Source organism: Epinephelus lanceolatus, chromosome 18, assembly GCF_041903045.1.
Source record: "Epinephelus lanceolatus isolate andai-2023 chromosome 18, ASM4190304v1, whole genome shotgun sequence".
Classification (NCBI taxonomy): domain Eukaryota; kingdom Metazoa; phylum Chordata; class Actinopteri; order Perciformes; family Serranidae; genus Epinephelus; species Epinephelus lanceolatus.
The window spans coordinates 21,961,819-21,985,660 of record NC_135751.1 but is presented as its reverse complement, the minus strand read 5'-3'; the positions used below and the strand labels follow the sequence as shown (position 1 = coordinate 21,985,660).

Below are 23,842 nucleotides of genomic sequence, written 5' to 3'. Positions count from 1 at the left end.
GAGTTTGCATTATCACAATATTTTGGAAATGGTCACATTAAAAAGTGTAGGCCTCTTATTGTGCAGCCACATAGTAAGCTGGGGACAAACAGGACAGGGGTGAGTGACTTTTGATTAGGAAAGCATATTGTACAAGTAGCCTAATTTCATATGAATAATTCAGTCAGTTTAAATTGGTTGTTAGTATAGACACAAGTCTCCAGCCCTTTATTTAATCACTCATAACATGAATATGTGAATTTGGTGAGTGTGTCCAAGCATGTGTTTTTGGGTTTTGAATTTTAGGATGTGTCAGGGCAACACAAAGCCCCTGAGGCTCAATGCCTTGCTCAGAGGACACTCGTAAGTAAACCAGGGTCAACAGAGAACAACACCAAGTGCCAGTGTGCAGCAGAGTCCTGTGACCAGTGTCGCTTGTGGTTCAGCGCGCTGCCCCTTTAAGATTTAGGATTTGGGAGTGACGCGGATATGAAAGCTAGTTTATCCCTCTTTCCTTCGCTATGAAAAATATTTGGACAAACCAGACTAGCCACTGCCAGCCCTTGATAATTAGCTAATAATGATGCTGCTTTACATTATTTGTTGAGGGAATCAAAAGCGAAGTGCGCAGTGGTTAAGACAGATTTATCACTAACTGGGGATTAGACTCGCCAGGGCCGTCCTCCGAGCTGCTGGGATAACTTTGGAGAAGTTCTTTGTATTCAGGATAGTCAGACAGCTTGGCCGACAAGCTGAACATGGACTGGGGTACAGAGCTTTGGGTGAGTCCATCCTCTGGCTTGCTTTTGGGGGTAATATTCCCAGGTTTGACACAGCGATGCGATTTCTTACGTAGAGTTTGTTGAGAAAGTCGCTCCTGTTAGTGAGGAATGTGTGAAGAAGCGGCGAGACGCTGCAGAACGGTGCATTCAGGAACCGAGTTCCATTATCGGACAGTTGTTTTGTCTCAAGCGTTTAGCGAGTTGAAACAAAGAGTGAGTGGTGAAACTGAAGCCCACCGCCAACATGTTGCTCTTGTGCAAAGTGAAGCAGTCAATCTTAGATCCACGCTTGCACGCACTTCAGTTGGATCTTTACTTTTTACTGTGTTACCCCGCAGTGTTTTTATAGTGGGACATCTGCAGTGCACGAGGCAAACAGCTGTGAAGTTGCCTAAATTTAAAATTTATAATTGCATTTTTAAAAAAAGGAATAATTTTCTCCCTTATGCCAGACATAAATCACACAGCCCGTTGTTTATATCTACAAGCAAGGTGCTAAATCAAAGTCCAATTTGCAAAAGTATGTCTAGGTATCATATGTCCTGCGTGACTGACAAGAGTGTTAACTGTGGGTTTAACAGTACATTGTTGATGTCAGGCTGAAAATGGTGTCAGAGTACTATTTATTCTGCACACACAAAAGGTGTAAGTGTGCTGAGGTGGGTTGTACCCAGTGGGATGTCTCACTGTTTACTGTCTGGCACACCTTGCTTCCATAGCGATGAAATCAGATGCTGTCACCTGCCTTGACAACAAGTTTCATCGCTGATGAAGTGCCTCATGTGTCCACCTGAGCGGCATGATTATTTATTCAAGGTGTGATTTGTTGGATTGAGTGCTTATGTAAAAAGATTCCATCAGGACATGATTATTTATTGGGCTCAGTTGACCGTTGTTGCAGTTAAAATGAACCGCTTTAGCTGGTAATTGTAAATTATGAGAAGTATTTGCTGCTACCAACAGTGACACTATCCAGAAACTAAACAAACCCTGGTGAAAACCCCACCACATAACACATTACCCTGATGTTTGCCACAGTTTTGTGTCAGCAGCACTGTACCATGGCGATGAAGCCACACATTTGCAAACACTCACACGAGCTCAGGGAACCTGGATATGTAAAATGGAGCATTGCAAAGATGAGGATTGGGAGGTTGTGACCTCATTACAGAGTCTCCCCCTAGGCCTCTTCCCCTGTCCCTTTTCCATTGCTGGTGCAACAGCCTAATTAGTTTTGCCCTACTTTGATTGAGTCAGAGAAACATCCGTACCCCCAGTATTAATCAGAGGCTGTATCTTTCCTGTTCGTGGCATGAAGTTGTCACACTGGAAACTACACACAAAAGCCGGTATTCTTTCTTCAGTCAATGTGAAACACAAATGATTTCCTCAAAGTCGTTTTACAGTGGCTTTATTTGGCTATGGCCGCACCTGTCTGCTTGGACAAAGCCCTGCAGGCATAATTCTGGTAATGTTTGGTTGAAGAGTCATCCCTAGGGCCAAGTCAGCTCGCTGGCATCTGTCCCCTGATTGTCGTTAATCCAATGGCTATTTTAAGGCACAAGTTTGCAGAGTGCAAGATCAGTGTCTAAGCAGGAGCTGTGATAGTGAGTGCTACCAGGCCAATCCTGAGAACCACAGTGTGGCAGGTCTGGTCGGGCCAGGCCCCTAATTTTCTGGAACACAGGGTGACTCAAGGCTGAAACATCCACCCAAGCCTTGTAGGTCGCTGACTTTCAGGGTGACTCCTTTTGAAGTTATTTGGCGTTCACTTGATGCCAGATTTCTTTGGAAGTATTGGAAGATGGGGTGTAACGGACGTGTTGCTCACTTAGAGTTTTAACTCTGAAGCATGATGTAGCAGTCTTGTTGCATCCGCTAGCCTAAATCTGTGCCACAAAAATAGGTTATGGCTTGCCTTGTTTGGAAGTTCTATAATTACCAGGGCGGAAGTACAATATTTAACTTACCCATCGAAAATGGTGAAATGAGTGAAGGTGAGAAAGATGTCAATAAATGTTCCTAAGGAATACGTCACAATATGTAAGAGCTACTCAAACTGTCCAAACTATATGTAAAGGGATGAAGTAATGATGAATTATCCAGGATGAAAGCCACATCTTTACAATTCTCGTTCAGTCAAAATCACAATCATTTGTAAGTTGTCAGGAGCAAACCATTTGAGATTTATGAAAATCAGTTTAGTGCAAACCCAGTCTACGGGGACCTATAAAGATAATTTTCACTGTGGCTTTGGATGTATATAAATCTCAGTCGTGTGACAGCCGCTGGTGTTTGACGAGACAGTAATAATGTCCTTGCAAGTTATTTCGATGCGTTTCAAGCCCGTTTTAATGAGGATGGCTCTCCTCTAACTGGGGTGCTCTTGTTTTGAATCAAGCAGTCACAGTTGATTTACAGAGATTATCAGATGCTTCTTTTTCCGCCATTTATGAAAGAGCACATGGTGATGAGTTCACCCAAGGCTGATTCTTTACCAGCAATGCTGCACTCACTTAATGATGTGTGTAGGCTACATAGAGGAAACAGTCAACATGTACAAACATTATGTCAGAAAAAAAATAAATATGTGTATCTTTTGCGGCGTTGTCAGTTGCTGCTCAGTTTGGTTTTTTAATTCATGTTAAACGGATGCTGATACTTTTGGTAAAGGTAGTGTCCCCTTATTGAGTCACTGAAGGGCAATGTGTTTTATAAGTGACAAATACATCAGACAACATCCTTGTGAAAACAGTGTACACCAGTAGTTTGATCACACACAAACAAAATAAAATCTTTTATTGTGGGACTAATAGGTAGACTCTACTCACTCAGCTACATTCCATCATCTTAATCCCGTGGGATGTTTTTTTAAAAATGTTATTGTACTCGTAGAACAAGAAGCAGAAGGAAAACAATCTAGTGAATCATGTTGTTTTTTTCCTGGTGTAAAAACGATTCAACAATGGCTGAAACCGTTTTTTAATTCTATTTTTGCACCACACTGGGGCACAACATCCCCGCAATCACAGAAATAAAATGAGAGTAGAATAGACAGCGAAGTGTTTGCTGTAGTTATTTGGCTGGCACAGAAGAAAATGGCAGTTGTTGTTAGTTGCTATGGTGACAATACGTCAGCACTCACTAGTTTGAAAACTGCCTGTTGGCCTATTCTCACCCTTAAGCAAAAAAATTACAACCATACATCAAACACAGTTTCTGTCTTTCACCAAACTATGACTAACATCAGCTTAGCTGCCGTTAACTCATCCTAAAACACGCTTAATTCAGGCTGGAAAGAAGCTCACCAAACTCATCTTAGTTAATCTCATTAGTCATCTAGTTAGTCGTAGTCCAGTGTTCCAACAAACACCAACTCGCTGCTCTCTGTTGTTTGGAGGCAGCTACAAACATGCAGTTAATGTTAGGTCTGCCCCCGACTTATCGACCAGTAGTCACCATTTAGGGCCATTAGTCGACTAGTCGCCTGCATGTTTACAATATTAATTTAATTCTTAAATTATTAATTTTGGGCGGGGCAACACAATGTTTTGAGTTAAAGGTGTAAGAAAGAATAGTATCAGTAAAATTGTTAACACTGTGCTACATTACAGAGAAATACAAAACCGTACTAATGAACCTTCATTAATATAGGCCTATATTTTATCTACCAGTGCACGTCACACACTGAGCGAGCCGCCTGTTAATGACGCTGTCGGCAAAGCAGTAATGATTGTGCTAAGTGGCTAATGGGCATGTAGCTACTTACATGTTTCAGATGATGCGTCATGTTTGTAGTCGACCAATGAAGATGAGTTTACATATCACCTAGGGTTCGTCCTTCACCTTCTCAAAATGATTCCACACTTTGGATTTCCTGCCCGACATGTTATTAACTAGCCTGTGTAATAACCTCAGGTACCAGCCCTGTGAACTAAACTCCTATCTGATTGCTGCTGAGCGTGGCCACTTCCTGTGTCTGTCCTTCCAAAACATTGTCCAGTCATATAGGTTTTGATTTACTTTGACACTGCGCAGCTCCTAATTGAGTTTCACGTTTGTTTGTTTTTCCCTCTTTGACTAAGCAACCGATGAAATCTTGTCGACTAAAGACCTTTCTGGTTGACTAACGTTTGGTCGACTATTAGGGGGCAGCCCTAATTAATGGCAACAAATTAAACAGGAAAATAACATAACAATGGCTCGCTTTGACGATCCTGCTGCACTGATTTGAATGGAAATGTCCATTCTATTCTCATTCTGTTTCTATGCTCACAATAGGCCTTTTTCATTGAAGCCATTTTGACACGAGATAGTAGGAATTACACAGGTGTAAATAATCAAACTAATGACGGTTGAATTCCATTTAGCTGCTTTGATTTCAGGATCCTTGTATCCTGCATGCTTCCTCACAGGCACTCCCACTGGAGCGCTTGAGCCGAACAGAAGCATCGTTAGTGTTGATAGTAACAACTGTGATTTTTCCTGCTATGACAGGTCAATATATCTGCTGGGAGAGCGGCCTATATTCTCTGACAGACTATTAGAAAGGCTTGAGGAAGGCACCAAGACATCGACTGACACTCCCAAAAAAGATCTGTAGATGACAGCTCTGATGATTCAAAATTATGCCAGGTGTTCTTCTTAAAGTGCAGCTGTGATTCAGGGCGTTGTGTCTTAATACAGAATGTTCAGCTGTTCAGCATATCTCACCTGAGCCTGAGGTGTTATCAACATTATTACATATGCATCGTGCAGCTGTATTGTAAACAAAAGTGTAAATATTGAAATGAGAAATGGCAGATACTGGGAGTAGGATCACTTGAAATAGGAGACAAAATACTGGTTTGAAGACCTCCCTGCTGTCCAGCCTACACAGACGCTGCACCCACAGCAGCTTGCCTAACAATTTCAAACCTCCCCATCAATCTCCACAGTAGATGACCTGTTTTTTTGCACACATTGCCACACACTGATGAGCAGTCCTGAACTGTGATATGCAAATAATAGACATCCATGCAAAACACCTGTATCGAAAGATGGGTGCAGGATGTAACTTTCCATTTCTGCTATTATAACCTCTCCACAAATATAATGCGTAAAATCCACTTAGGCATGCAGTTATAGTTCTGTCATCAAGAACTCAAAGATCTGGACGTTCTGGCTCTCAGTACTTTATTTATTTATATGTTATCTTTCGTACAAGCATGCACCCTGAAGTGCTTCACACAGCAAAATTGAAACAACAGAAAGAAAAAAAATCAATAAACAACAATAAATAAAATATTACAAGACTAAAAAAATACAACAAAAAACAATAAAATGTTTTAAAAAATCATCAAGCGAGAGTCAGTAAAATAAAATGAATACCAGGGATACAAAGTAAGTATTACAACCTTCAAATGAATGCTATGATATTACTTTAAACCAAAAGCCAGAAAAAGATAAGTCTTTAATTTACTTTAAAAATACCAAGAGAGCTTGCCATTCTAATATCTAGAAGTTCCACAATTTTGGGGTGCAAAAACAGAAGGCACTTTCACCGGTGTTTTTATTGGATACATAAGGAACATTTAAAAGAAAAACAGTGGCAGAAACATAACATGAAAGAAAGTGAGATCATTTAAAGCTTTATGAACACGTAAAGATCATTAAAATGAAATCTAAAGGTGCAGGTAGTCCGTGCACTGTCCTGTCAGTGGCGCAATGTGATCCATTTTCCTTGTTTTAGTTAAAACTGGCTGCAGCACTCTGAACTAGCTTTAGTTTTCTTTTAATCCAGTAAAAGGGAATTACAGTAGTCTAAATGTAATAAAATAATAAAATCACGAGGGAGAATTTTATGATCTCTCCGAATTGATTAAAGGTCTTACTTTGGCGGTATTCCTAAGATGCAGGGTTGCAGCCACTGTATCTTACCAGCTGTTCCTTTGTGCCTCAGTTTGATTGCATTTCAATTGTATTTTTAATCCTGCTGCCTTCACTGCTTGATTACGTTATGTGTTTGAGGTTATTGGGGAAACCTGAATTGCTTTTGCAGTTAGTGGCAGCATTAACCTTTCACTAATTAAGAATCTAATCCTATATTCAGTGTGTTTTATGGTCAGTGTAGGTAGTTATAGCCTTCTGTCCTGTTAATGTGGAGAGGTTCGACTGGATGCAGACAACCACTGCTCATGTTTAGATCATTCATAAATAAATAAATCTCTTTTTACACCTCAGCAGGGCAACATTTGAACAAAGTGGTCTCTAACATCCTGCTAATTGGTTATTTACTGCCATTCAATTTCCACTTGCAAGTCACACATCCACATCTAATAAGAAAATCTGTTGTAAACACAAGCACCTTTAGGAAATTGGAAAATCTGTACTTGTAAGTCAGCTGCATTGACGATCATTACTTTTGCTCCGTAATTAATGACTCTAAATTAAACCCCTAACACTGCCTATTGGTTAGATGTTATAGTGGTGATGGATTGCAGGCCTCTAACCTTTCACTGTGCTCTGTGATTAAGCGAAACATTGTCTCATTCATTTGGGTTTTGTCTCTTGTCTCTGTTTTACCTGAGGGGCAGGAAGGGTACAGACTAACATGGCCCGGCTTGTCAGGAGCCCCTCTCAACGTGCCCCCTCCTCAGTACTGAAGCATAGCAGAAAGTGTGGGGGAATTGTTTTGAGTGCAGAGTGAGAGAAGATTGGCTTAGATATCGTCTCTCACTCTTAACAGGCTTGTCTGAGCTTGAAGGTGTCATAAAATGCTCTACCAAATAAAGAACAAAAGATAACATAGCTCTCTCATGCTCTGTAATGCGAAAAGGAAAAGTCAGTAGATTCAGTTGCACTGTGCCAAAGGTTTATGAATTTGAAACTAGTCATAAAATAAGTCAAAGCGCTACATTAATATGCTTATTTAGTCATCCATAATATGTCACATTGCTCAATACAGCAGGACATGTAGGCCTATCAGAACAGCACCTCCTTTTTCCTGCCTGTGACCCCTGTTATGCACAGTAGTGCCCCCAAAGGAGGGCAGGGGAGGCTGTGGCCACTGTGTGTGGAGGCTGACACAACTCTCTTTAAAAAAAAAAAAAAAATTAAAAGGCTGTCATGCATTCATTCTTTAAGCTAGCATGAAGATTGTGGCATCTTGTGAAACTAGACAACCTAAGGCATCCACTGGAACCAACCATGTCGGCATAGCTTGTCGGGAAGGGGGGCTAAATAAAACTCCAGTTTGAGCTAAATTTAGGGCAGCCAAACCAGCCTAGTTGAAAACACTGAATAGATAAAACATTTCAAAACAGAATTGTTGTGGAACTCAAAATGTTAACTATAAAATATGAAAATATATCAGTATGGGCTTCCTTACGTCTCTATATTGACATAGTTTTCAACTAGCCTTAATACTTTAGGAGCATAATGGAATTCTTGAAATCCAGTGATAGCTTTTGCCGCCCCAAGATCCTCAGTGACCCCATCTGGCCACCCCTATAAAAAAATTCTGGGGACGCCACTGGTCGTGACCTTGTGTCCTTCGACTGTCCTCCCTAGTTAACAGCACTGGTGTCTTGTGATTTAAAGCTTGGCGGAAGTTTGGGACTCATTGCCAAGATTTTGTGCACATGTGGAGAGCATCCGTGGAATCCAACATGCAGGAACAAGCGTCAGTGTGTTTAGTTTATTGCCCTCTATTCAAGATTCGTTTAGATGACCTCAGACTCAACCAGACGAACGTCCCAGTTACTACCCAGAAGTTAACACATGTTCCACGTCCTGCAGAGTGTTGGCTTAATATCTTGTCCTTTATTTGCACCTTTTCTCCAGGACCAATATGACATCATTGAGAAGCACACACAGTCCGGCCTGGAGCTGGTGGAGAAGTATGTGAAATTTGTGAAGGAGAGGACGGAGATCGAGCAAAACTATGCCAAACAACTGAGGTAGGCCTCGCTCTTGTTCACCCTTGCTTTCTGCCTCAAATGCTTTGTGTGCAAAACAGTGTGTGCCAGCATGTGTGTGTTTGCATGGGTGCATGTTAACAGGCTGTTTATGAAATGTTTGTGGGGTCTTATGACTACATTCGGGACTGAATTGAACTTGTCTCTGAAACACTGGCCTCATTCTCCAGCTGCGGCCTGCTCGCTCTCTCCCTCTTTTTCTCCTCATCCATGGTGCTCCCTCTCCCAGTTGTCTCCCAGTCTCCAGGCCCACATGTGCTGCAGTGCTGAGCTTTGCTGGAGAGGAGAGGAAGTGGGAGCAGACTGGCACATGATAGACAGGATGTGGTCAGAGGGAGGGAGAGAGTGAAAGGAGGAAGAAAAACTATTTTAATATGTTCATATAAATGGACTGCTGTTTTTAATCCTATTGTATAAAACAGCCAGCGGTTGTGTAAGAATAGTTTTATTTAGTGAGCTTTCTTCTTCTCTTTCCACAGGAACCTCTCAAAGAAATATAACCTGAAACGAAGCAGCAAAGATGAACCAGAGTGCAGGTGAATCACTGCAAAGCATATCTTTAAAGAAAACTAGGTTTAGTTTTCACTTTTTCTTTATTAAGTACTTTTAGCAGCTAAAACTGTGCTTCCTGCGTTTGGAATTACACTTTGGCCCAAGTAGTGTGTGAAGCTCTCGGTGAGGGAACTAACACACAAAGACAGAACTGACCTGCAAATAATATCACGTTTAGGAATCGCCTTGTCATTAGTGTCTTTCATGTTGTAGTGGGGCAGGGGGGGGTTGCTGTTGGAGCCATTTAAATGCCCCTTAAAGGAAGCAGGAACAAGGAAGTCATGAGCTTCTTATTATGACTTGGCCCACTGCTGACTTCTCTTTGAGCCTGTGTATGCATCATCTTATCGGTGGTCTCATCACTGTGTTCTCATTTCTCCACCCTTTCCTCTCTCCTCCTATGAAATGATAGGTTGTCCAGCTACCAATCGTTTTTGGACATCCTGAATGAGATGAACGACTACGCCGGGCAGAGGGAGCTGATTGCTGAGAACATGATGATGAACATTTGCATCGATCTCACCAAGTACCTGCAGGAGCTCAAGCAGGAACGCAAGACGGTGAGCGAGTATAGCAAGTAAATCTGGTATGTTTCCACAGGTAAAATGGTGCGTTTGAGCGCAAAATAATTACACTGAACAAAAACTGTAATGCAACACTTTTTAAGTTGAAGATCTAAGACTTTTTTATGCACACAGAAGACTTATGTGTCTCAAATTTTGGCTGCAAATTTGTTAAAATGCATGTTTGGGAGCATTTTTCCTCTTCCAAGATAATCTGTCCACCTGGCAGGTGTGGCATATCAAGATGATTAAACAGCATCATTACTGGCATGGCGTGACTGCAGGAATGTCCACCAGAGCTGTTGCCCTTGAACTGTACGTTCATTACATTACCGCAAGCCATCTCCAGTGCCGTTTCCATGATTTGGCAGTACATCCAACCAACCACACAACCCCAGAACACGTATAACCACACTAGCCCAGGACCTCCACATCCAGGGTCTTCATCTGCAAGATCACCCGAGACCAGCCACCCGGACAGCTGATGCAATAAATGGTTTTCACAACTGCAGAATTTCTGGAAAAACTGTTAGAAACTGCCTCACAGAAGCTCATCTGCGTGCTCGTCGTCCTCACCAGGGTCTTGACCTGACAGCAGTTGGTCATCACAACCGACTTGAGTGGGCACCTGCTCACTGTCGATGGCGTCTGTCACTTTGGAGAAGTGTTTTTTCCACAGATGGGTCCTGTTTCACACTGTACCAGGCAAATGGCAGTCAGCGTGTATGGAATCGTGTGGGCCAGTGGTTTGCGAATGCCAACATTGTGAACATTGAGTCCCCAGTGAGGGCAGTTAGGGTTATGGTACTTTAACACAGTGGTTCCCAACTGGTGGGTTGCAGTCTGAAAGTGGGTCGCGGGTCTATTCTGAATGGACCGCAAGTGACTCGTGAACACATCAAATTTGTAAAAAACATACTTTATTTTTGAATTACAGTTAATTTCCGGCTCAAGATTTTATTTTGAAGTGCCATTTCCTGTTGTAGAGTGAGTGAATAACAGACAGCTACTTGAAAGAGACAGCAAACTAACCGGACGATGTAGCCAAATGCAAGTATGACGCTCGAACTAATGACTAAAGAACAATCTGGCCCCCTTGGACCAGTTGAGAACCACTGTTTTAACAAATTTGTGACAAAAATTTTAGAGAAATAAATCTGTTGAGACCTTTCAAAAATGGGAGCAAAAGCAAAAATGTTGTGTTTAAATTTTGGTCCAGTGTAGCTTTAAACACACCGTCTTCAGGCTCCTTTTAAAGGGAAACTTGTTGAATTTTTAACACAGCCTTTGTTGCAACAGTTGTCTTCCCTCCTGTAAACAGTTGCAGGTTGGTGCAGGTCTGTCAGTTGATTAGTCGACTATTCATTGCAGCCCTAGAGTGTATTTGCACGTGTCTGCAGCACCACATTCAATAGCAGTCAAGAAGATACCAAATGAGATTTTCAATCGTAGTCCACAGCACACACTGCTGGGAGGGGAATAGAGGCAGATTTACAGGAGGAGTGGAGATGTGGAGATCTCACTGTTGTGGCAGGAAGGAAGCCTTACAGAGTGAGTTAGACTTAGTGTCTCCAGGGGGAGGTATGGTCTGAGCAGTGGTGTGCCATTTTTTCTATGAGGAATGCATTGGCTGTGTCCCACTTAGACTGCGGAACAGTGCAGCCATGTACAGGCTGTTGCTGCAGACGTGATGTCTCAGACAGACACACTGGTATTTGTTTTCTTGTCTGTTATGTTGTGTTGCTTTTGGAGGTCATTGTTTATTCAGTGTCTGCCCCTGCACATGGCTGTCTCTCTTGCTGTCATCTGACCCGCCTCCCCTCCTCTCACTCCGTCTATTTTTATGAATGTCTGCAGTATCTGATGGAAGCCAAGAAGGCCCAGCAGAGTTTGGAGAGCACCTACAAGCAGCTCGACAGTGTAAGTCTGCACACAGAATTTTAAAAGATTGATTAAAGACTTTCCAAAATACATTTTTTCTTATGAGGCGTCCATCATTCTTAATGTCTCATGATTACATTTTTTGTGATAAGCAAAGCTGTTAGGTAGTTTTTAGAGCCTCTTGTGTCTTTGTGTTGGGTTCATTATAAAAAATGGGCAGAGTTCTCTCTAAGCTGATGGGTCCACGTTGGCCAGGTGGCTATATTTGTCTATAGTTAAAACAGATGGACAGATTGCAAAGCAGTTACCCATTTTAGACTCCTATCATCAATCCAAGACCTATTAAGTTATGATTGGAGATGTTCCCTCCCCTATCCGTCTTTTTAGAAAGACAATGAGAAATGCTTTGCTCAAAATAGTAGAACCTCCTCATATTTCATTCAGGCACTTAGCTGACTGAACTAAACGTGGTCTTTCTCTGTATCCCTCCATCTTTCTTTTCTTTCTGCACACCAGAGTAAAAAGCGCTTCGAGAGGGAATGGAGAGAAGCGGAGCGTGCAGCACAGTACGCAGAGAAGACTGATCAAGACATTAATGCCACGAAGGCGGACGTTGAAAAAGTAACAAGGGAGGGGGGGATCTTCATTGTGAGGAATCTTTACCCAAAGTAGAATCAGATTCACTTGGTTAACCTGTTTGTTGTGTGTGTGGTTTCAGGCCAAACAGCAGGCTCATATGAGAGCACACGTAGCAGAGGAGTGTAAGAACGACTACGCTGCTCAGCTTCAGAAGTACAACAAGGAGCAGAACCAGTTCTATTTTAATGATATGCCACTCATTTTCAATGTAAGTGAATGACATATGGCAACATAACACTGTTAATGGTGTCAATGTTTATGGCACAGTAATAACTGGTAGTTTGCCAAAATATTGCTAAACTGATTTAACCATGTTACTAACATTTTGAGACTTGACTCTCTGGTCATACCTTGTACTTTTATTTAGATTTCTATGCTGCATTTATTTTTAGATTTCTTAACCACAAAAATCAAAGTTGCACTCATTGATTTAAAGCCAGAGACGAACTTTTCACTTAAATCCGTTTATTTTATTTCACCTGTTCACGTTTAAAATAATACTTCACCTGCAAAATGATCATTTGTTATCATTTACCCACCACATAGTACCTTGAATATGTAAGCAAAACTTGGTTTCTCTGGCATGCCTCCATGGTAAACAGAGATACAAAAATCGCTAACATTCCTCGTGAATTTAAGTAAACAGGGACCACGTTTAACTACAGCAAAGCTATATCAAAATATCAGTTTACAACCTCTCACACAACTCGTGCAGTATAATCCAAGTCTCATTTATCCAGTCGTATGCTCAGTACTTTTCAAACACATGCACTTTTGCTAAAAAAAACATGCCCTTAGCTACCTGAGCATCCTCTAAGAGCAGAGTTCAGATGTACATGAGTGTCTGGACATGCTGCTTGGCCTTGCACGAGACTGTTTGTTTTAACCTGTAATGTTTTAGCAAATGTGTTTAGAAAGTACTGAACATGCGACTGAAAAAATGGGACTTGGATTATACTTTATGAGTTGTGTGAGAGTTTGTAAATGGATGTTTTGATATAGATTTACTGTTGTTGAATATGACCTGTTTATTTCAGTTCGTTAAGAATATTTGCCTTTTTTGGATTCTTTGCTCATTGTGGAGGCTGCGAGAAAAACAAAGTTTTCCTCACAAATTCAAGGTAACATGCGGTGAGTGATTGATATACAAATACTCATTATACAGTGCTTTTCAAAACAGTGTTACAAAGTGCTTCACAAGGCAGCAAAACAAAACACACAAGTGACGAAATCAACAGGTTTTAAAAGACTAATTTGGTGTATAAAAAACAAGGAAATTAAAGACAGTTCAAAGGAAATCAAAACTCAAGTAAAATCAGGAAAGGCTGTCTGATAAAAATATGTTTTAAGGAGAGATCACTGACTGGGCAGACTTGATTTCCTCAGGTAGATTGTTCCAAAGCCTAGAGGCCCTGACTGTACTAAGAGGTCAGAGATAGAGTCATGAGATAGGCCATGAAGAGCCTTGAAAGTATTCAATAAAATCTTAAGATCCATTCCAAAACATACTGGGAGCCAGTGTAAAGTAGGAGTGACATGATCACATCTCATGGTTCTGGTTAAAAGCCTGGCAGCTGGTCATTTGGTCATTTTCGGGTGAAGTATTCCTTCAAGTTTTGGCTTTGGAGATTTCATCAGAGCATTACTTTATAATCATAAATGACTAAACTTCCTGCTTGATATTAAGATACATATTGTATTATGTATTATGTATTGTGACAGCTCTAATGGCAGTGTCTGAGCAACCATTGTTTGTGTTCACTAGAAATTGCAGGATCTGGACGAGAGGCGAGTACGGAAGTTGGCGCAAGGCTACATCTTGTTCTCAGACACGGAGAAGCATGTGATGCCTATCATTGGCAAGTGCCTGGAAGGCATTACTAAAGCCGGCACTAATGTTAACGAGAGGAATGTGAGTTGGTCTCATAAAAATGCTAAATGGATTTGAATGTGTAGCATGGCTTTACGCAGACCCATTTGTTTTAACTGTGCATCTGTTGGAAAATAACTCCTGCTCTTATCCATAATTGCATCTATTACAGGACTCCATGGTTGTAATAGAGCAGAACAAGTCTGGCTTTGAACGCCCTGGAGATGTGGAGTTTGAGGACTACAGTCAGGGCATCAACCGAGCCTCATCTGACAGTAGCCTGGGGACGCCTAAAGGCCCCATGGAACTTCTGGGGAAGAATAGGAGCAAAAACTTTTGGCTTTTCAGCAAAAAGAGTAAGGTAGGACTGTCCACCATAGGCACATTTAACCCAGTGACATGGCCTCTCACTAAAAGATAAGTTTTTTTTGCATTGTGGTAATTGTGGTATGAATGCACTTGCAACCCCTCCACCAATGATCCATGGCAGCAGATATCAATATCAGCAGGTGGGCAGTCAGTTAGAATAGCGGGTGACTCCCTGCGCGACAATGTCAGTGTTTTGAGCCACAGCGGCTTCAGGAAGGAGGCAGGAAATCCCCTCTCCAGAGAGCACTCATGATGGACCTGTGGTTGTGGCTACACACACACACACACACACACACACACACACACATATACACAACCTTCTCATCTCTGACGCTCAGTAAATAATGCATGAATCTCTTTCATTATATTATACATGGACTCACCCCCCCCACCCCCCGACACTTCTAGAACAGGTCCTTTGCATGACTCTGTCCCTGACTGAATAAACCTTGCCCCCCCCAACACACACGCACCCTCCCTCCTTCTGCAGTGTGGTTTCCAGTAGGTCAACTGGCAGTCAGCATTCTGCTGTGCTTGTGCTTTCATCAGCACGGGGCCCAAACAACATTGAATTTTTCTCTACAGGCATCCACAAACACACTGCTTCTATTATACTGCCCAGAACCTAGCATTATGTCTCTCACCACAATAAAATCTTTGTACCAACAACTGGGATGACACCAGGTTTGCAAGGTCAGAAAAACTGGATCAGGTCCAGAAATTGCTGTTTTTGTATCGGGTCTTGAGAATTTATTTGGGTCAGAAGTGCTTCACTAAAGCATGGGTCTTATCCGAAAAAGAGCACTTATTGTTGAGGTCCGAAATTGAACTGGTGATATGAGTAGCTGACCACTAACCAGCTCACCCCCCCCCCCCCCCCCCCCCCTCCTGCCTCAGCACTAAACGATCCCTTCTTTCTTCCCCTGCAGTGTTTGCTTGTTCAGCGCCTCTCTCGCCTCTCTGCATGTCTTACTGGCTGTGCTCTGCTGTGCACTCTGTCTGTTCTGTGTATGTGTGTGGCACACTGCTCTGTGTCATCAGTCATGCTCTCCCAATTAGGGCTGCAGAGCAGTTTGAATAGGAGGCTGACTATACTGGCTTGAGTGAGCTTTTTGGTTTATGTCTGGCCCTTAAACATTCCCACTCTTAGCTGCTCTCCTGTACTTAGATTGCCATAACTCTCAAGAAAAGTAGCACATACCCAGCCGACGTTCACATAATGATAGTGCTGTACACGCAGCTCTCAGTATTTACACAAGGGACCTTGTTGTAGGTGTGTTTTAGACGTTCACTATTGAAGACTAGAAGACATCAGCCTCCTGTGTAGTTTAGCTAATAGATCCCACCCTCACCTTTGCACTCAGACATACAGCTGACACTGAGAGGTTTTGCTTTAGATCACTGCGGGCATGTTTTCAAGTTAACCTCTTTGTAAGAGGTCAGAGAGGCCCAGATGAATCTATATTCGCAGATGACACTGTGGTAATTAAGCAGGCTATTTATAGCAATTGCACTGATGTATGAATTGATATTTCATCTATATAGGTCAGGCTCAGTGGGTAGCACAGTTTGAACTGTGAACATGCATTTTCTCACAGAATCGTAATGATTGTGTTGGCTTATTTTCATTGTTTTGGCCACCATGAAGAAACATTTTACCGACTGATTCTCACTGGAGACGCAGAGAAATGCTGCGACCAAACTAGGAAGCTTTGCAAACTCTCAGAACTGTTGAAAAAAGATAATTTTTATTTTAAACCAGCTCTTTAGAGCATAAAACAATAAATCATTGCAGTCAGTGTTTAGATAGCCCAGTTTTATCCATTTGAGGAGCTAAAATCCAGGTACTTAACCTTAACGGTTTGAGTCATACTGGAATGAATCCATGATGTAAAAATATATAAATCTGTCAATAATTATTATTTTTAATAGCCGAGTATTGTATGCACCACATAAAGATATGTTTATGCATGGCATTTTAGGCTGCCCTCCACATTAATGTTGGCCCAGTTTAATATGCAACTCAATGTTGCACATGTTCTCGGGTGTCTGTGCTCTGTCTCTATTTCAGTTTAAGAGATCTTTAGCCCAAAAAACATTGAAGACCCCCTGTTATAGATAACTGAGGCATGATGCCCTACAGAGCCATGCAGGAATGAGTCTTAAAACCTAGAAAAGAGTTAGCATCTTAGCACTCCTGGTTCCCTTGTTTCAAAGTCAATGGGTATTTTGAATGGGTTTCTGATTAGATGCCTAAAATAAGGTCTGTAGTTCAAACAAGCTTGAGAGATTTTCAAGTTTTGCTCATAAAATAGCATAAAAAAGATGTCATCATGCCGAACATAGCTTAAAAACATTGTTGTGGTGGTGACATTAAAACACGTGACCCTAGGGTAGTTAGTTTACAGCTGAAAGTTAGCCTTTTACCTCTGGTGATTGCATTTATGCTTCAAAAATCTAGAATTGGTGTTCATAGTGAAAATTATCTTGCTGGTGACAAGAACTCGTAACCCATGATGGGTAAAACTATGAAAATAAGAGCCAGGCTGTAAAAGATTGTGTAGTTGGCCTGTCCTACTTCCTCATCGAGGCCCACCTGACCCTTCAACCATGCTTGAGTTTGACTGCAGGTGTTGGGCTGCTGTGGCTTTGGTGTAGGAGCTATGGTCGGTTGCTTGCTATCTTAATTTTTTGTATGTTTGTTTTTTAAATCTCTGTGTTGATAAAAGCCAAAGAGACAGATGTGTGTTTGTGCTTTCATGCTCTCTGGGCTCCTGTGCCGGGTTTGCTCCAGTGTTGTCTTCCTGGCTTTGTGGTGTGCTTTAAGGTGTTGATGGTGTCTTTTTCTTTCCCTTGTCACCTTGTTGTTTTTGTCTTCCCCCCTCCCCATCTTCCCTCTTTTCCCTATCCTCTCATCCCCCTCTCCCCCATCCCTGCGCACCGCCTGCATACCTCATGCTCGGGTGCTGGTACTTTGGGTCTCGCTCCACCCACAGCTCTCTCCCTCCACGCTCCCACCTTTCTCCACACCCCCCGCCCCCTCGCCCGCTAACGGACCCCCTTCCCCCAAGTTTGGCCGGGACCCCCTGTCGTACTGTTTGAAGGAGATCAATAAGACAGTCAAACCCAGAATCTCTTCCTTCCGGACACTCAGGAGATCGGTGAGTCACCAGAGGAGAGGGTTTGGGTGTCAGGAGGCCTCCACTCATCAGGGCTTGCACATCAACCTGTGTTCCTGCCTGTGCAAGAACAACTGAATTCCTTAGCTGAATAAGACTATTCACATTTTTAACACTGAAACATGTAGCAGATTACATCTCACTATGGCTTTTTTTTGCTGTTCTTAAAGGAATAATGTGTAAGATTTAGGGGGATTTAGTGGCATCTTGTATTGGGGATTGAAGATTGCAGCCAGCTGAAACTTCTCCTGGTTAGGATTCCTTCAGTGGTCTGTGTTCAAGAGGTGTTTACTGGGAGACGAATTATACCCAGAGGTCTTTTCCTGTCCAAAAAAGACCATGTGATTTATACTTGTAAAAACACTGAATTAGAAAGGTCTCAAATTAAAAATCAATGTCTTTCCAATGCTGTTTGGCTTGTCGCAGAGGGCCACCTAATTATGGTGGCTGATGCTAAAATGTAGAAACACAAATGGCCCTATCTAGAGCTAGTGCTTGGTTTGTCCCTTCTGGGCTACTGTAGAAACATGGTGGTGTAACATGAGGATCTCCATGGATGAGGACTGGCTCCCTATGTAGATATAAACAGCTCATTCCAAGGTAACAAAAACATAATGATTCTTATTCTCACGTGATTATACACTAAAGAAAACTAGCTTATTATATCATATTCAATTGCTGCCATTATATCCCCCTAAATCCTACACACTGGACCTTTATTATTTATACATGTTATAAAGATGAAAGCAAGAGTCACTTTAAAAGATATTATGAGATGTTTCTACACACATACTGTTTCTTTTTCCCTCAGAAGTTTACTCCAGAGAGGATGACGGTAATATTGACATCAAAAAGCTGGTGTGGGGGACTCAGTTGTGACACTTAAAAATGGCCACCTTTCCAATACAACAGCTCATCGTATTAAAATAATTTTCCTTTAAAAAAAAAAAAAAAGCTCAGATACATTTTGACTAAATGTCTGAACATGCAGCATCCATGTTCATGTTCTGTGGCAAAAGGCTTGTTCTCTTTAGCTTGTGTTGAAGAGGTGGCCACCTGGTGGTGGAGCAAGAGAGGGGTGCATGGAAGCACAAGCGGAAACAAATTTTAAAGTAGCCTCAATTGGTTTTGGCACTTTGATGGGTCACCTGTTTCTATTCAAGATTTTTTGTCTTGAACTTTAAGAAATCAGCCAATATAAAGTTATAAGAGTTTTCTATCTCACATTTGTCAGTTTTGGGTTCAGCTCACTGTTGTACATGTGCTGGTTTTACATTAATAACCCTAACCAGTGTGTCACTGGAAGATTTGAAGCTAATGTTTTGTCAGTTAAATATTTTCCCCTTGAGCTGAATTCAAACTGCAGGCGTTGTGTTCCTCCTGAGGTGTCTGTTTCTTCTCCATGGTTACTTACATTATGAAACTGTTGAGACTAAGTTCAGTGTTAACGTCCACTTTCCTGTGAACTCTTGCAGCCTACGGTGACAGAGGACTTTGCCCATCTTCCTCCCGAGCAGCGCAGGAAGAGGTTACAACAGAAACTAGAGGAAATTTGCAAAGAGCTGCAGAAAGAAGTAGATCAGAGGTGTGTGTGTGCGTTCGTGTGTATACGCGGGTATCCTTCTGCGTATTAATAACCATCCCTGTTAGAACTCCTCTGGTGGGAGTGTGGATATAATATTCATGCAGCGCACATCAGTGTGTGTAACTCTGTGGTGTCTGCGTGAGTGTGCGAATTGTTTACTCAGCCCTGAGCTCTGCAGGGAACCGATTTCTACTGAAAGTCACCCCCTCCTTCCTCCCTTGTTCCTCTCTCAATCTCCCTCTCTCCTCTCTTCAGCGAGGCCCTGGGGAAAATGAAAGATGTTTATGAGAAAAATCCTCAAATGGGAGACCCTGCTAGTCTGGCATCCCAAATCAGCCAGACGTCCCAGAATATAGAGCGGCTCAGAGGAGAGCTCAACAAGTATGAGGTAATTCTGACGTCTATTTCTTAATACATGTTATGAAATCAGCATTTCCCATTATGAGGTGCGCCCATTCAAAGATTTTGTTCCATATTAGGCCATACAAATGAACCTGACATGATATATTCACCATGTAATGCATCTCAATAAACAGTGTTTTAACACATCTGTCCTTTTCCTTTTCACTTTGGCTCTGTCACGTAGACTTGGCTGGCTGAGGCAGGAGGTCGAGGAGACACGTTGCGCTATAAAACTCACACATTCAACAACAACGGAGCTCACGACACACTCAGGTAACACCAACGTCTACTAACAGACAGTGTGTTTGGCACAATGATGTGCTGTCAGCTTCACAAAGGAAAACCAGTGTTTTTCTCTGCAGCCCTGATGGAGCTCACTCTGATGAAAGCACTCCCGACCCCTCGCAGGCCATCTATGCTGAGTTTGATGATGACTTTGAGGACGAGGAACTAGCTGCTCCGATTGGGAAATGCACAGCCATGTACGGCTTCCCTGGTATGTCACAGGCTCCTGTAGCTGACTGGGATGCATGAAAAATGATCCTTGATTAAATGTTTTAATGAAAAGAGCTCAGTTTCTTTCAAACCTCAGCTTTTGCCTTAGAAATCAGTAGCTTTCCTATCAATTTGACTTTTTAAAAGTGTTAGTGGTTTGATGATGCAATCTGGGTGAATAATCTTTGTGTTCCCACAGTTGGAGGAGTGTTTTCTTTAAAGCGTTCACTATTTCTGTTAATACCAGAGAGCGATGCGTAAATTTGGAGATTAAAGGGTGCTATTTGGCAGCAGCAAATTAGTGTATTTTTAAGGTGTTTTTGTCGATGCACATGCCTTCTGATCAGCAAACACTACATTAAGTTCTGCAGGGGCATGCACAGACAATTTGCATGTACCTCAATGGTGTAAAATACAGTTACAAAGTAACATTAAGCAATTTTGTGCTTGCATCACCTTGCAGCAACACAGTAATTGCAGGTGACGCCAGAGGAATCAGGCTGAAGTTGGCTTTGTCTAGTTTTGTATGTTTTATTTTATTTATTTAACCCAGAGTTAACCAGATCAACAATCTCTTTTATAAAGGAGACTTGGCCAAGACAGCAGCACACAAATGTTACTGCCGAACAACCACGCAATAAAAACCACAGAAGATATACAGTAACATGTGAAACTATTAGAACACCTACCTATGACAAGACCCAAACAACTCATTCATCCTTGTACTTGTAAGAGCTTTAAAGTCAGGTAGAGAGACCAGTTCATGTAGTTTCAAATCTTAAGGTATATGTACTAGAATACAGAGCAGATACAAAATATTATATAGGATTTCATGAGTATTTTCTGGCCTTATCTTCCCATATTTCACTGTAGCAATTAAAAGTCTTTCACTTGATCACCCGGCTCTCCAATGCTCTCTAAACTGGAGCTTTTGGGGTTACCCCCTCCACAGAATAGCACTTTCTCTAACATAATTTCAAAGACGAAACTCATTCACATCACCATGCAGAGTTATAACATATTGTATCTGTCACTGGCTGAAATATTTGTTTTAGTAAGTTATTGGCCTACTTCCAGCAAAAAACAAAATGCCTCTGAGAAAATAGGCCTACTTCCCCATAAATTAACTAAAGGAAGTGGTTGTTTGACATTTCTATCATAATGCCTCACCTCCTGATAGTCTGAATTGAGCTCTGCAGCTCTCCACTTAGTTGCCTCTCTCTTGCATGTAGCCTGCTGCCTATATGTTAGCCAGCTAGCTAGCCAAGGTTGGTTCATGTTATAGCATAATAGGAGGCAATGTGGTGCAATGTGATGCAATTGTGACGAACTGCATATTGGTCGCAAGCATATGTGGACATTTTTATTCACTAGGCATCCCAGTAATTAATGGTTAATCATTCCCACAACTTAAAAATACTCGACCCATCGGAGCTCTCAGTGGTTTGTTGCAGGAGTTTCACATGACAGTGGTCCTAGGGCACAGTTTTGTGCCATTTATCTCACAGTTGGTCTAACTTTGATATTTATGGGTTACTCATATTCCTCTTTTACAACAGCAAAAGTACAATTTTTTTCCTCCAGAGAGGCAGCTCAGCCAAACAGGGCAAATAGGCTATTACTTGTGTGACTTAAGAGATATACCTGTGCATGTCCCTGTAGTTCTGACAGTATTTTAATTTGTGTAGCAAAGAAGGAGGAAAATATTTCTTGAACCTGCATGAGGAGCGAGGTCAAAGGTTTTTTCTGTAGTAGCTACCATCTAGTTTGTATCTCTTTCAGGTGCCAGTGAAGGGACCATCTCCATGCAGGAAGGGGAGGTGCTGGCCGTGGTAGAGGAGGACAAAGGGGACGGCTGGACCCGTGTCCGTAGGAACAATGGAGATGAAGGCTACATACCTACATCTTATGTCACCATCAGCCTCAACAAATGACAGGCATATGAGGAATAAAATAAGAAGAAATGATCACTTCACCAAAACTGTATGCAGTTCTTCCCATGGGACCAATCATAAAGAAGCCACAGCACTATGGGCGGGGCCACTGGTGTACCCAGAAGGGGATCCAAATAAGGTGCTTTGATTTCTTGAGAGAGGTGCCCCAAATGGGCAGAGGGATGGCGCTGACGGTATGTTCCTCGTGGCTTACATTAAATTATTGTAATCCCAGTTACCTAAGCAACCTAAACCACAAGGTTATTTTACTTCTTGATATCACATCACAGTAATTTTTTGGTTTTGGTTAAAAAAATGTTGCATGGATCTTAGGCACCATCACGGTACGAGTGCTCGCCTTGTTCCACAGCCTAATAAGGCATTAGCTTCTGAATGTGGGAGGAAAGAGTAGAGGGAGAGAGGAGGAAGATGAGTGCTGCTGCCATCTTTACACTGAGTGTTAATACCAGTACAAACCTAGGAGGAAGTTACCTCACCTGTTTACCTTTTATTCAGTTAAAAACTGACCTGCAGTTCTCATTCGTCTCACGCGTGCCGCTTTCTAGCTTTACTAGCACTTGTGAAGATGTATGGCACCGTCACTTTGCTCGTGGTTGGACTCCAGATCCTGAGTGTCCCCAGGGGACGAGTGAGGTATGGGGGAGAATGCTTTACCTTTGGTTTCCAGCAATTTGTGAGACCAAATGTGTAGAAGCCTCCCCGTCGTGGTAAATCACATGCACACAACCGTACAAGAATAAGACAATCACAGCCATATCATCATTTAAATTCACTTTCAATCCATAGCAGTAACAAGGATATAACAGATGTTTTCTAATAGCTACAACCTGAAAATTGTGCTAAAAATAATTTATTACAAATGTGTATGTTCTATGAATAAACTTTTTTTTAGGTTTGACAGAAGTTGTACTTTGTATTAAGGATATTCTCACATTGTTCTTTTCCCCTTGCACACATAGTGGACAGTCTGTAGCCACAAAAGGGAGTAAATAATGCACACATCAAATGCGCTACATTAAGACTATTGTATTTATGTAATAAATAATATATATTTTAGCTTTCACAACACCACTATTGTCTTATTAGCTTTTTTTAACCATTCAAATAAAGATTGTTGCATTGTGAGAGAAAACTAAAAGTCTCTAATTATGTCGCTAATAATGTTTGGATTTACTTCACATCTTCCAAGTCCTGTTTTTTAATTACATTGTTATGGAGCCAGCAACAAGCAGTAACTGCTCACGTGTCTTCGGTGCCTTCCTCTTTAAAACCATTGTGTATATAAACCATTTTTTTTTTTTTTTTTTTGCATATAAGACATTTTGTTTTCTTAATAAATGTAAAGCACATTTCAAAGTTAGAAGTGGTTACATCATTTCTGGACTTGAAAATTAAATATTTGAAACAGACATGGTGTTTTTTGGTCGTGTGTTTGTACAATTTCTTGTTCCATTTTGTGAGTTTTAGGTCTATAAAGTCATTCAAGTTGGACTCTAATGAGTAGTGACATCCATTTTGAGAGCTTTGTCTGCCAGAACATCTCAGTCAATATATTTTCTGCTTCCCAGGATAGTTTAGTCGATACCTGTGAGCATGCATCACTTTTAACTGAAGCATGAAACTGTGGAAGCTG

At 41.6% G+C, this 23,842-nt stretch overlaps 1 protein-coding gene across 3 annotated transcripts; it reads left to right on the top strand.

Moving 5' to 3' along the window:
• The first annotated feature begins 79 nt into the window (after positions 1 to 79).
• Positions 80 to 23,618, top strand: trip10a (thyroid hormone receptor interactor 10a). Of its 3 annotated transcripts, none has more exons than XM_078161076.1 (15): positions 80 to 761; positions 8,586 to 8,701; positions 9,199 to 9,255; positions 9,684 to 9,831; positions 11,692 to 11,754; positions 12,232 to 12,336; positions 12,434 to 12,562; positions 14,120 to 14,266; positions 14,397 to 14,585; positions 18,584 to 18,607; positions 19,248 to 19,357; positions 19,613 to 19,745; positions 19,944 to 20,032; positions 20,122 to 20,255; positions 22,037 to 23,618. In XM_078161076.1, exons 1-15 carry the CDS (start codon positions 738 to 740, stop codon positions 22,186 to 22,188), a joined length of 1,620 nt encoding a protein of 539 aa, XP_078017202.1. In that variant the 5' UTR covers positions 80 to 737; the 3' UTR covers positions 22,189 to 23,618. The 3 variants fall into 3 exon arrangements, with proteins under 3 accessions (XP_078017202.1, XP_078017200.1, XP_078017203.1); XM_078161074.1 differs by lacking the exon at positions 18,584 to 18,607 and adding an exon at positions 17,590 to 17,754; XM_078161077.1 differs by lacking the exon at positions 18,584 to 18,607.
• The last annotated feature ends 224 nt before the right edge of the window (positions 23,619 to 23,842 follow it).